At 45.8% G+C, this 13624-nt stretch overlaps 1 protein-coding gene across 6 annotated transcripts in view; it reads left to right on the top strand.

Moving 5' to 3' along the window:
- LOC127355296 (axin-2) overlaps positions 1-13395 on the top strand; it is a 74007-nt gene extending 60612 nt beyond the window's left edge. For 5 of the 6 annotated variants that reach the window (XM_051386030.1, XM_051386029.1, XM_051386032.1 and 2 more), the window contains 9 exons: positions 1214-1354; positions 4079-4181; positions 6076-6216; positions 6814-7235; positions 7353-7502; positions 7606-7839; positions 8005-8109; positions 8734-8859; positions 11463-13395. In XM_051386030.1, the coding sequence (XP_051241990.1) occupies positions 1214-1354; positions 4079-4181; positions 6076-6216; positions 6814-7235; positions 7353-7502; positions 7606-7839; positions 8005-8109; positions 8734-8859; positions 11463-11589 (1549 nt within the window). In that variant the 3' untranslated portion in view covers positions 11590-13395. The remainder of the gene's footprint in view (positions 1-1213; positions 1355-4078; positions 4182-6075; positions 6217-6813; positions 7236-7352; positions 7503-7605; positions 7840-8004; positions 8110-8733; positions 8860-11462) is intronic. The other variant, XM_051386034.1, reaches the window with a different exon arrangement.
- Positions 13396-13624: the final 229 nt, after the last annotated feature.

The raw sequence follows: 13624 nt of genomic DNA, 5'->3' as shown, positions 1-13624 counted from the left end.
CACTGCACAGATTCCTTTTTTCCCCTCTTTTTGAGAAACCTCCAATGCTCAACTCCAAAGTGATAGAAAAACACAACAACAAAACATCCTCAGCTCAGTTCCGCAGCCTCAACCACTGATCCCACTTTGCCATAGATTGTGTGTGTGTGTCTCAGTGTTTTCCTTCCTCTTTCTTTTCTATCCAGCACTTTTATCTCTCCTTTTTGAAAAAAAAAAATCTGTCTGACAGGGACTAAGCATGCTTTGGAGGGAGACAGGGAGAGACAAGAGGAGGGGAAGGGGGAAAGACAGGAAGGGGGGGATCATGAAAGAAAGAAAAGAGATGGAGAAAGGAGGGGGGGCAGAGAGCCCAGCTGTGCTAAATACCTGACTCTTTGCGCGGACCTTCCAAAGGTCAGGTTTGTGCTTGGGGCCTACGGCTTTAGTCATGCTGGGGTTCTCCTCTCAGCACTCCCGGCAGAAGGCATTCTCATAAAGAAAGGGGCCCTCCTTCCCCCTTTCCCTCTCTCCCTCCCTCTCTAAAGCTCAAGTTCCCCCTTCCTCTTCTTCCCTCCCTCTTCCTTGTCCACCCCCTTCACTACTGAAACAGGAATGCAACACAGCAGGAGAGAGTAGAAAGACAGAGAGGGAGACTTTAGAAAGGAAAGCAGGGGAGAGTGGGTAAAGGAGGGGCCCCAGACTGGATGATAGAGAGAGGGAGAGATAGAAGTGGGAGAGCATGGAGGAGAAAACACTTGAAGGAAAGAGAGAGTGGAGTTTCAGAGTGGAAAAGTGCAGGAGTGTGGGCCTGGGCCAAACAAAAGGGTGGAGATATAGCAAAGGAGAGAAAACGAAGGGAAATGCTGTTGTTCATTCACACACAGCAAGGCTGCTCACTTCACCCACTGCAACCATCACCCCCCAAACACACAACCCCTGTACGTTAGGGAGGAGGGACATGAAAGAGAGTGAAAGAAAAAGAGAACCCATACCTCCATTTCTAATACTGTTGTCACATTCCTCAGGCCCCAAAGTCTCATGATAGTGACTCTAATGACACAGAACGTTAACAAAACAAACTCCAAGCTGTCACGTTTGATTTTAAAATCTGATCAAATGAACAACAAACGGAAACATGGAGAAAATAAACTTTATTCTCCACTGTCTTCACTTTACAGCACAACTGAGAGAGATATCACATTAAAACTTGGCTGTTTCCCTGGGTGTTTTGCAGGTCCCACCGTCGAGGAGACCCTGCCAGTCCCTACTTTGTCAACTCTGGCTACATTTTTGCCCCTGCCACCAGTGCCAATGACAGCGAGATCTCCAGTGATGCCACGACAGATGATTCCATGTCCATGACAGACAGTAGCGTGTAAGTGTTTTTAGTTCTTATTGAAATCAAAAAGTTGGCAGGTCAGTTTCATTCCAGTCCACCTTGCTTTGGAGGTAATGTAGCAACTTCAAAAGGCTCATTTCCATTCAGCTGATCCTGGCCAAAGCTCTGTGAATTTTATTATTTCCATAGTATCTAAACGTGCCTGGACCAGAGTTCAGTCAACACCTTTCCAGGGAAAAGTCTAGGGGTGAGAAGAAAAATATTTGGCATTGTCGTTCAACAGACTCAGCTTTTCTTGGGGCCAGGCTGCACTGTTGCAAAATAATGGTCTGTAATGTATTTTAATTATCGTCTATGATTGACTGCAGGTAACTCTATTAATGTGTAGTTGTTACTGTGGCCTCCGGGGAGATAACTCTGGGAAAGTCATTATGTCTGAAGACCTTTTGAAGTTTATTCTGATGCGTTACAGGCTGGAGAGAAGGGAGAAAAAAATGAGAACGTCTTGATGTGGGTGGGGGCGTTGCCTCATTTTCCTCAAAGTTGAAATGTATCCATCCCACCCACCCTTCTGCCACAACAGACTTGTTTTTTTCATATTATCTAATCGCTTTTTCCCTTTGAAGAGCTGGAGGAGAGGGGGAGGGAAATGGCCATTCGGGCCTCAAGACAAACTCATTGAAAAATGTTGGCACCAAATGAAAGGAGGCTTACTCACATGGTGGGTCGGTTTCCTGCCACTGGCCTCTGCGGCGTGCTGAGATCATGTGTCTGTGAGGCTTTCACAGGGGTTACTCATTTCTAGACCTTGGGACGAGGCATGAGGAACTCCCCCTGGCCAGACTAGGGCACCCCCAAAAAAAATCACCTCCACCCACCCGAACCCTCCATAGCTTCTTTCCTCCACCCTCCAGAGCCAATAGCAGGAGTGGTTAGGCTCGAAGTGCAAGGGAGTGAGAAAATAAAGTGCATGGAGTATAAAGGGCTTAACTGAATCGCTTTCAGCCTATTGTTAGGTGAGGGGAGCTTAGGGGGATAAGAGGGTGGCTGGCTGCTTTGAAAATGACTTGCACAACTGAATAGGAGATCCCCATAAAGTAAGGGCCCATGAAACCATGAAAGAGTCCAAGGCTGTTTTCTCTTCCCCAACCTGGACAAAGCACCCAGCCATCACATGGTTCACCAGGGTGGGGACAGTTTGGATTGATAAAAACATTGTTAGTGATTGGGAAGTTGGCGAGCTTTGTGTGGGAATAATGTTTTGCCGCGCAACTTTTGGGTGCTTGTTAGCGCACAAGTTCCTCTGGGCTGTTGAGTTTTACTTTTGAAGAGTTTCCTGTGTTTCTTCCTGCGCCTTGAGGGATGATGGGTTGTAGTCTCAAGGGTACAGTTTGTGAAGCATTGATTTTGGTAGTAGGCCCCGCTTACAAGAAGCTTACTGCAACACGGGTGATATCGGCAGCTTGGCTCCATTATCTGTTCTTCTTGACAATGTCACTCTGAAATGTCACTTGCCGAACTTGTTTAGATGAATAAAGAAGATGGAGTCTTTGTTGAACAGCATCATGTGTCAAAGTCATATTCTTTTAATAGTTCTCACCAAGGTCTTTGACACAGAGATCTCGGCTGTCCTTGTCCCCAGCTCTCTCGCCACCTCTAACTGATTTTAATAAAAAACGCAGCTTCTTCCTCTCTCATTCGGGGAACAATTTGATTAGTGTGTCCTTTTACAGTGGTTAAAAGGCACACTGCAAATTTGAATCTCATTTCCCAGATAAAGAACAAGAAGAGGAGGATTTGGGAAGGGGGGGTGGAAGAAGGGGTGGGGGGATTTTTTTTCTCTTTTTGCTTATATCTTATTTATGGATTTACTTGGACGCTGGGGAATGCTGCTGCACCAACTTCAAACATTACCTTATCTTACAAACCAGCCTTTTGATGTTGCTGAGATCAGAGGCTCACAGCACAGCGCTTGCCAAACGAAGATGGCAGCGGGTGCATATGTGCATGAGTGTGAGATTTCAAAGAGGCAGCAGAAAAAGTAGCGTTTGGGCTAGGTCAGACACTTCTGAGCAGCCAAAACGGCCAAGATAATTGGCCCAGCTTAAGTGGCAGCTGACTGGAAAAGCTAGCAGACACAGAATGAAAAATGGAGAATAAGATTCCCAGAATAAATGCTTAATTGTCCAGAGACTACTAGTATTCCTAGCCACATCTCTATTTTCATATTAATATATCAGAGCTACAAAGCCAGGAGCACTTGAGCAGCATTTGCTAGCGTGTTGTAGTTTCCGACTCTAACCAGCCACTGAGGTTAGCGCTTATTCTACTGCTTTTTAAACAACCACTGTCAGAGTTGACAAGGACTGATGTAATCTTATCAGTGGGGCTCTTCTTTTGAAGCCCACAGTGGGATGTTTAGCATATCTCTCCCATTGTCCTGGTGTGTTTTGTTATGTGTGTTTTTGTTGCCTTGGCTTCAAGGGCTCCCCGGCCTTTTGATTTAGCTGTAATGTGCCTAGTGGGTGGTTACTGGGTGGCGTTGTGTCGGTCACTTCAATGATGAACTGCCTCCTAAGGGCTCTTTCTCCACAAAGATTGGCTAATGGCGCTAATGCACCAACAGTTGGTGTGGAGGTATTGTGACCTGCATGATGAGTGGCAGTAAATGATCAAAGCTGGTTACACAGACCAAACAGACCAAATCAACTTCAAAAAAGGAACCAAAATGTAAACGTGTAATATCTTTGTTCTTTGCAGAGATGGAATCCCTCCATACAAACTGGGCACAAAGAAGCAGCTCCAGCGAGAGATGCATCGCAGTGTCAAGATCAATGGCCAGATAACGCTACCCCACTTTCCTGTAAGTCCTACTTCCTTAAGTTCTACTTCCTGTCTCAGTGCTTCCCTGTTTTTTTTTGTAATCTGCTGAACTCAAACTTTTACACACTGACAGACAACTGGGCCCTAATTCCCTCGAGGAGTTGTGCTTTATTTTTTTTTTTTTTTTTCAGAGCTCATGTTGTGTCAGAATACTCTATTTCATTCCCCTGCTCGTTTTCATATAAAAGTCGGGGTAAATGAAAGGCAGGATTTGCATACCACTTCACAACTTCTTCTGCTGTTTCAAGCCCACCCCACCCCTTCTTCCCCCATCCCAGCAGCTTCTGTAGCGCTGTAAATATAAACTTGTGCCTTTTGTATTCTGTCTCAGTAACTGTAGTATGTCACAGAGTGTCCTAGCTTTATATGTTTTATGCATTGATGACAGCTGTGGCTATAGCATCGGTAATAGACATCACAACAGTGTTGATAGTAATGATTCAATTCAACATGAAGATTATTCTTTGAACTGGATAAATACCAAAACTACATCCCTGCAGATGAGTAGGAGGCACATTCAATTCCACTTTCCTCTACTCATAGCTACTGATATCTGGTCCCATTAGTATTTGGGTCATACAGTGTATGAGCTTTGAATTCAAGATTCTGTTGACCTGCTGAAGTTGTTGTGGGAAGGTTTAGGGAGGTGGGGCTAGAGCAGATTGACACAGGTTAGGAGGTGGATTTGTTTGAGACAAGAAAAGAAATGTGAAATTCTTTTGTCTTCATATCCAAACACAGGTATGTATGTGTATGTGTGTTTGTGCATGCATTTGATAGTGTTGCCTGCTCCCCCTTTTTTCTCTCTTCCTCTCTGTCTCTTCTCTCTCTCTCTCTCTCTCAATCTCTCTCTCTCTTTTCCTTTCCCACTTGCACTCCTTTAATGTCTCCCTCCTGATTTGGAGATGGCTCTGTCTCCCATGATGCACCAGCCCCAGGCAGCGGGGGCCCCGTGCAGGGCTGGCGCTCCTTTGCCAGCAGCTCTGCTTGCCTTTCTTCTTCTTCCCTTCATCGTGTCTACAAAGAGATGAGAGGAACAACAAAAAAAGAGTCAAAATCAAGAAAGCCAGTGTGCCAAATAACAAAAAAGTAAGAAAGGGAGAGAGAGAAGCCGGCGCATATAGTTAAAGAAAAGGGAGGATAATGTGACTAGAGTACCTCTGAGCTGCCCTGCATGCAGCCGGGAAATAAATTACTACTTCCCCTCAGATCTTCCCAGTATTTGACTCCTCTATCCTCTCCCTCCCTCTTTCCCCTCCTTCTCTGTCTCTCTCTCTCTCTGCCACCATTGCCACTTCACTAACGCACATCTCAATCCTCTTCCTCTTTTTTCATGCTGTTAATTTTGTCCCCCTCTCCCTTTTTTCTTCCCCTCTCCTCTCCTCACTCTCTCTTCTCTGTCGATATCTGGCTTTTATTCGGAGATTTAAAGCTGCGTGTCCCTCCCACCCCTAGTGTGCGTTTGATGTTTGACAAGGGCCCTTTGAAGTGTGCTGACTTCAGAGGCTGCCTAGCTGATGGCTTGGTCGGGCTACAGAGGGTGCAGGCAGGGGGCCTCCCCTCCGAGCGAGACCAACTGCTACCCCGCCATCACTACCCCCTTCTCTCCCCCTCGCCCAGCAGCCTGGCACTGCCAAGGGCACTGGGCATGAGAAGATCTGGGGAGGGATGGGTGGCGGAGAAGGTTCAGGTTAGCTCGAGGGCAAGGGCATCTGGATTAGGCCTTTTGGAATAGTAGCAGGCTTTTTGGAACAAGATAGGATTAGGGCAAGGGCAGTGGATTAATGCAACATATTGCATCCGTCAGAAACACTACGCAGTTACACTCGCACACACACTAAAGTGTCCTTCCGCCTGTGTTGTTTATCCTGCAGAGGACACACCGGCTGCCTAAGGAGATGACCCCCGTTGAGCCCTCAGCCTTTGCTGCCCAGCTCATAGCCCGGCTGGAGAAGCTGAAGCGAGAGCAGGACACTATGAGCTCTTTGGAGGAGAGGCTCCAGCAGATTCAGGAGGTATGGATGCACATAAACCTGTTCCAACACTTCCAACATTAAGCATGGCTGTCACTCGGAAATTCTAACTTGCATCCAAGTTAACTCAGGACGATTTCCATATTGCACTACAAAAGCCTTTATGCCAGCTTTAACATGTCGAAGAACAGGGAAAAGACCAAGGGATTTGAAAGTCTGTCTTGGTTTAGCTACTGCTTCCCTTTTCCTCTCTGTCCTACACTACTTCATCTGGAGGAACTTTCAAACTTATGTTTCTAGGCACACTTGAAGTTTCTTCAAATAGTTAGCACTTAGCTACTCTCCAGTGGCACGTTTGCTGAGTATGTGTAGTGCCAGTCTCTTTGTGAAGCACAGGCACACTCTGCATTATAGATGAAGTGCACCCAAAGCCTGTTAGTGAAGATAACAGTGCGGCAAAAAGGAAACTCAAATCAAGTTATCCAGGCGTTTGCTCTCACTGACTTCAGAGGACGATAGATATAAGTTGGTGTAAGTTGAGACATAAATTCCTCTGTTTGCTGCCTTACCCACATGTGACTGTGTATGAATGCATTGTCAATTGCCATAACTCTTTAATTTTTTTCTTTCCCTGTCCAGGAGGAGGAACGGGAGGAGAGCGGCGACCCTGCCAGCAGCACCTCCTTGACTCACCCTTTGCTCCCGTCTGGCAGCCAATGCGAGGAAGACCCCCAGGCTATCCTGGACGAGCACCTATCCCGTGTCCTGAAGACACCTGGCTGCCAGTCACCAGGTGTGGTTCGGCACTCACCGCGCTCTAGCTCCCCGGATCGGACGGGTGCAGTGGTGTCCTCTGGCCACGGGCCCTTCTTTGGTGCTTATCCTGGGGCCGCTAAGGTTCTGATGACAGGCAGGCCATCCACAAAGCACATCCACCACCACTACATCCACCATCACCACGCTGGGCCCAAGACCAAGGAGCAGATCGAGGCCGAGGCGGCTCAGCGTGTGCAGTGCCTCTGCCCTCCAGGGGGCGCCAATTATTCCGACTTCACCCCTGCGTGAGTGTAACATCTGACCTGCACTCAAACCGGTTGTCAGTCAGCATTGTACATTGGCCCTACAGTGATAAAGCTGCTCATACTCTGGTCTCAACTTGCCTCTGTTTCTTCCTCCAGTCGCTGCAGCACTTTGTCCAGACGGCCAGTCAAGGCCACCGATGAGGGCGTGTCTTCACCGCGCCTTCCCCTAGATGCCACCGACCGCTCTCAGAATGTTTGGCAGTGGATCCTAGAGAGTGAGAGGCAGGGCAAGCACAAGCCAAACAGGTAAGTGTCCGTCAGGAGCCGTCTCATCATCATCTGTACCAGAGAACACTAGTGGCTTGAGTTCCCGGCTCGTGTTATATATTGACCCTTTTTGTCCTAACAGCACTCAAGGCCTAAAGAAGTCCAACCCGCTCGACTCCAAGACTCTGTCCAGTCGGACTCACTCCTCTTGGGGTGGTGGTGGCATTGGCAGTGGGGCTCACCTCCGTGGCCACCACCCAGGCCATCCATTCATCCAGGACCCGGCCATGCCACCCTTGCCCCCGCCTAACACCCTGGCACAGCTGGAGGAGGCCTGCCGCAGACTAGAAGAGGTCTCCAAGCCGCCAAAACAGAGGTAGGCAAACTCAGACATATTCAGGGCACACTTTCAGCGTAACATATTGAACAAAAACTGCCAATCATACATATTCCCCATCTTTGACATTTGATTGCCCACATCAGATTACATGTTTTATTGACATGAGTATTAATTAGTCATTGATCTCTGTGATTTTGACAGGCAATCAACAGCAGCCAGCAGCCTTCAGAGAGACAGGAGCCATCCAGCAGCTACCTTCCCCACTGGAGGCAGTCCTCTAGCCAGCCCCGGACTCCAAACAGACGAGTACGGGACACTTATTTGACTGTTCTCCTTTTGAATCTGTAACAAATTCCTGTCTTTGTTTCTCTAGCTCAGTTTTCTTAATTTGTTTCTCAATTGCTTTCTAGCTTTCTGCTTCATTTCTCATACACATAGACGCTTTATTTGAGCGTTCCCTCTCTTTCCAAGCTTGTGTTTTCGCCCTCTTCCTCACAGATTTTCTCGCTCTCGCCTTCAAAGAGAGATGTTGTGAGTCAGCATAGCTATGTCTTTGAACTCCTCTTCTCTCGCTTTTTAATCATTTAAGATTAAACATGCTTTAATACGGAATCCTAACTACCCACCCGTCTCCCAACACACACATTCACCACTGGAACCCAACAAAGATGTTTTAAGTAGCCCCTGGTAACTCAAATCAGCCCCCTTCATACATTTGTTGTTGAATGGGTTGTGGTGTTTGATGTTAAGCTACAGCCACCTGACTGTGAGGCCTCTTTTAGTTTTAATTGGTTGACCCTCGGCGGGCCAGCTGTCTGTTGGCATCCTTAATTAACAATACTCCAAAGACTCTTTGTCTACATTCAACAATCTGACCCATTCTCCTACAAGTGCAGCCGTTTAAAACAAGTTTTCATTTTGCATTTGCAGGTCGAAGGAGCTAGTGGTCACCTACTTCTTCTGTGGTGAGGAGATCCCTTATCGCAGCATGATGAAGACCCACTGCCTCACCCTGGGACACTTCAAGGAACAGCTTAGCAAGAAAGGCAACTACCGGTAAATATGAACCACTAACACAGATCACAGTACACTAGCACGTATACGGATAGATGTTTTATTCACACCTGTTCGGATGGGCTTGATGCTGTAGCAGGGTTATTTATCTGTGTATGTATGTGCATTTGTTATTGTACTTGTTTATGCTCGTCTGCTGAGTGGGAGTGTGAATTACTGGAGTGCAATAGTTGAAATAAAAATGGGCTGATCCCACTGTATTCAGGGCTTACAGAGGGAGGGTAGAGGAGGGGGTTCTGGAGTGAATTTTTTTCTCACATCTGGTACTGATTTCCATGGTAAGGCAGCCTTAATAAATATGGCTTTGAAGCCTGGGACATTTTATTTTGCGCACAAAGACCATTGCAAGGCCCCCAAATTCCTCCTCCACACTATTGCATCAGGCATTAAAATCAAATGCCGCAAGCACCTTCTCCTATTAATGAGTGATAGCAGTTAACACAGCAAAAATACCTCCTGTCGATGTCAGATGATGGGGGGGGTTCCTAAACAATGAAAGTTAAAAAATTAAAATTAAAATATAATGGCCAGTCAGTTTGAAGACATTTAAATCAGGAAGTCCAGACTTGCTCAAGCAACTGTTCAAGTACTGCGTAAGTTGTATGCCACTGAAAAGACACAAAGCATGCATGGCCATGACATCAACATTAGTTTACAGCCACATCTGCTTGTTAGGCAAGAGAGAAGAAGGCCTGCAAACAAGTCATTGCACCCCTGCTATCCCGTAACTCTTCAGCGAGCGAAAGAGGAGGGGGAGGTGGGGATGAAGCGTCTGGCTTCAATGGCAGCAGAATGTGTGGAGTTGGTTAATTTGGACATGGCAGCGGTACAGTGGAGAACAGTACGCCGCGGCTCTGCCAGACGATATTGGTGCCAGATGTTGCGAAGAGAGAAAAATCCTGCCACATAAAACATGTTCCAATGGAAAGACTCCTTCTGTCTCTCTCAGTCTCACTCTCTGAAACAAAGTGATGACTTTGAACTATTTGTGAGAGAAAATGTAGCATTTTCTCCTGAAAACAAATCTGCCAATTATATTTAGAAGGGCAATGCATTTATTTGGTTTCTACTAATGAAGATGAAAAGGCAAAATCCTGGGCAGCAAAGCTTTGACAACGGAGAAAAACTTTGCTGAAATGCCTTATGATTAAATAAAGCCATCACCCCTCTGTCACAATGCTGCACATTCGAGTAGAAAGTCTTGCAGCTGTGGTAACGCAGCCTCCTCCTCCTTCATTTGTGTTATTACAATCAACAAGGAAAATATAACTATATGTACGTTTTTGTACGCCCCTCCTTACATGTGATGTTTGGATGACTCTAAGCTGAGCGATTGCTCATAAAACACAGAGCTTTTTTTTGTATCCTGAACGCAGACACACATGGGCAAAATGAGGCATTTTTCCATTACAAAGCTTATCATTAAATCCCCTCCTGCTGATCTTTTGCTGGGTTTAAAGTAGAGAGGAGAAATCATTAGGAGCTCCAGGAGACTTCACAGTCACTGGGACCAAGCTAACCCCGGGAGTTATCTCTGCTTGAGAGAAGAAGAAGAGTGGGCTAGCTAGGTGACCTGTGACCTCCAGGAGACCGTCTGAGCGGTCGCCACCCTCCCCCCTCCCAGGGTAAAGCCCCTCAGGCTCGGCCCACATCCAATCTATCACACCCACTCACCGAGCCAGGGAAGGCCTGTGCTCCGCTTCCCCCCGCTTTCTTCCCTTCCTGCTCTCTCTTTTCCCCTCTGTTCTCTGCTGGTGATCGGAAAGCTGCCCGAAGAGTGAGTGTGTGTGTGTGTGTGTGTGTGTGTGTGTGTGTGTGTGTGTGTGTGTGTGTGTGTGTGTGTGTGATAGCGAGCGCTGTGTAAGAGAGAAACATAGGGCTTGTGCATGTTTATGTGCAAGCAACCGAATGTGCTTTTGCAGTCACAGGCAGACTCTCAGGCACCTGAAATGTCAACCTGTGTGACAGAAAGGCCCTTCATTTGACAGCCAGCCCAATTAGAAGCCATGGAGACACTGAAAGGGAGGGGGCACTGCTGGGGGGGGGCCTTAAGACAGCCTCTAATTAACCCTTCAACTTTAATAAGACCTTGCAGGACAGATAGGCATCTGTAGAATGGCCAGCAGTCAAGATGAACAAGTGGATGAGGAGACAAGCACACATGGATGAGCACACACACAAACAGGCTGTTTCTAGCAGCTTGAATTATCACAGGGAGTGTTTAAACGGAGGGTTCAACTCTGTTTGTGCAGCGGTGTGATGTGGAGTCAGGCTCTGCCTTTGAAGTGTGCAGGGATGGCATTGAAGGCTATGACTAAGTTGTTTTGAGCAGGATCCATTTCTGGCTCTCAGAGTGTGTGTGTTTGTGTTTGATTTGGACTAAAGGGAGTTGTGCGCGAGCCTGTATATGGAAGTAGTCGTGTAGGTGCCTCAAAGCGCTTTAAAACACGATGAAATGTATCAGATGCACTCCTGCTGCCACTCTGTCAGTTTTTGTTGAGTTCAATTTTTTATGTTTTTTTCCACGTACACCTACGCTCAACGTTCTCTAATCACGGACCTCTCTTTTTGTTTTTCCTCCTCAGGTACTACTTCAAGAAAGCCAGTGATGAGTTTGAGTGTGGTGCCGTGTTCGAGGAGGTGTGGGAGGATGCCACCGTGTTGCCCATGTACGAGGGCAAGGTCCTGGGCAAGGTGGAGAGGATGGACTAAAAGCCACTTTGTTGCCAACCAACCGATGCCCTTCCCCGCCCAACCAAAAGCTAAACTGTCCCTAAAAAAACTTGAGCGAGAGACTCTTTGTAATTAACAAACACTCTGGACTCCTTTTTTGTTTTGATTTTTTTTTTTCTATTTCTTAATATTAAGCTAAACAGAGTTAATATATCCAGCACAAGAGGAGTGATTGAAGGAAGACGAGCCAATGAAGTATGCCGAACCCAGAGGAGGTGCCGCCCCTCCCTGACTTTATCAACCAATCAGCCTTAGAAACACAAGGGAATGACACGAGAGACTTTAAAAGACCAATACAAGGATGATATTGATGATGATGATTGGAGGCCAGTGGGGGGGAGACCCCGCCTCTTCTTGAATATAACCACTGAAGATGTAGATGACTGTTTTGTTGTGATGTAATGAGAGACTGATGGTGCGTTCACGCCGGCTTCCCCGGCCGAGTGCAATGGACTAGCGGGCGCTGAATACAGTGCCACCAACCTGCTCTTAATGTTACACTCCAACATCGTTACAAAAACGTCTGTACATGTGCATATACATACGTGCATATATGTATATATACATGTATTATATATATAGATGCTTTTTGTCATGAGTTGAAAGTTTTTATTAAGTATTTATTGAAAAAAAAACAACCCACTCTTTTCCCTGTTGTCCCTTCTAAGTCTTCTTAAACCTGTGTCCCCTCCCCCTCCCTATTTCCAGCCAATGGGCAAGCTGCTTTGAATGTTGGGAGAAAACTTTGGTGATATTGTTTAGTGTTTGTTTATGTTTGTTTTTACTTTACACAAAGGACGTGACACTAGCCTAGCACCTCCCATAGCCTTGTAGCCCCGTCTGACCCAAACTAACAACCTTAGCAGTGGTCTTTTCCGAGGCGCACTCCCTCCACTATTCTAATGGTCAATCCCAGTCTTATATGCTGCTGATAGTTTGTAATGTTAAGTTTGTCACACTAGTATTTACACTCCCTCGTTCGTTCTCCCCCTCCCTCTCTATTTCTCTCAGTCCGGGGACAGAGCTCAATCTTTTTTGTTGTGCCTTTGTTTGTAAACCAGGCATTGCACAGGGGGGAATGGAAACAGTTGCAGATACACACAGAGAGGAGACCTGGAGCACAAGTTGTACCATCTAATAATGGCAGTGTTTACAGCCCGCACACCAAAATAACTTGCGCTAACAAGAACCAGTTTGGGTCACTGAGAACGACTTCTTGAGGAAGTCAGCTAGCGTGTCAAAAAACACAAAAAAGAGAGAAAAAAAAAGTGAACATTGAAGAATTATGGCTCCGATATCCTTTGAATGTTGTTACAGTAACATCGTATATAGCAGAGCTCCTGTATACATTGTAATTATGCATTCTGAAGTATGGATACTGACACATGTGATGCACACGTAGAGTACACACACACACACAAACAGTACACACACACAAACAGTACACACACACTATCGCTGGTGTTTTATGAGTACAGCACCTGTGCCTACATGGATGCCATACCATGTGCTACCCTGTTTCAGGGTTTTAATATATATCCCTTGGTTTTCAGAAGGGTTTTATGTTGAAAAGATATTTTTATGCTTTTAATAATATCCTGTAATCATGTTTTTTTTTTTTTTTTTTTTACACCACAGCATTTTGTTTTGTTTTGTTTCATTCTATCTAAACTGTAAATTATACATTATATAAAGAGTTTCATTTAAAGATTTACATGGACCTATAATTATTGTAATTATTGAGAGATGTAGCCTTTATTAAAGTTTTATATTTTTCAAATGAAAGTTGTTGTGCCTGGAATTGCTTCTTTCATGATTGTACAGAATAACATGTTATAGCACCTCTGAATGCCATCTTAATATCTTACCATATCATGGCTAGTTCTTACTGCACAGCACACTTCCCAACATTAGTAAGAGTTCATTTCTATTATGTCAGTTATTTAGACGTGACAAGAGTGGACTAGATAAATATGTATGCGTTAGATACAGGAGATCCTTGTAGTCATGTAAA

Source organism: Dicentrarchus labrax, unplaced genomic scaffold, assembly GCF_905237075.1.
Source record: "Dicentrarchus labrax unplaced genomic scaffold, dlabrax2021, whole genome shotgun sequence".
Taxonomy (NCBI): domain Eukaryota; kingdom Metazoa; phylum Chordata; class Actinopteri; family Moronidae; genus Dicentrarchus; species Dicentrarchus labrax.
This window is presented reverse-complemented; position numbering and strand designations above follow the sequence as displayed.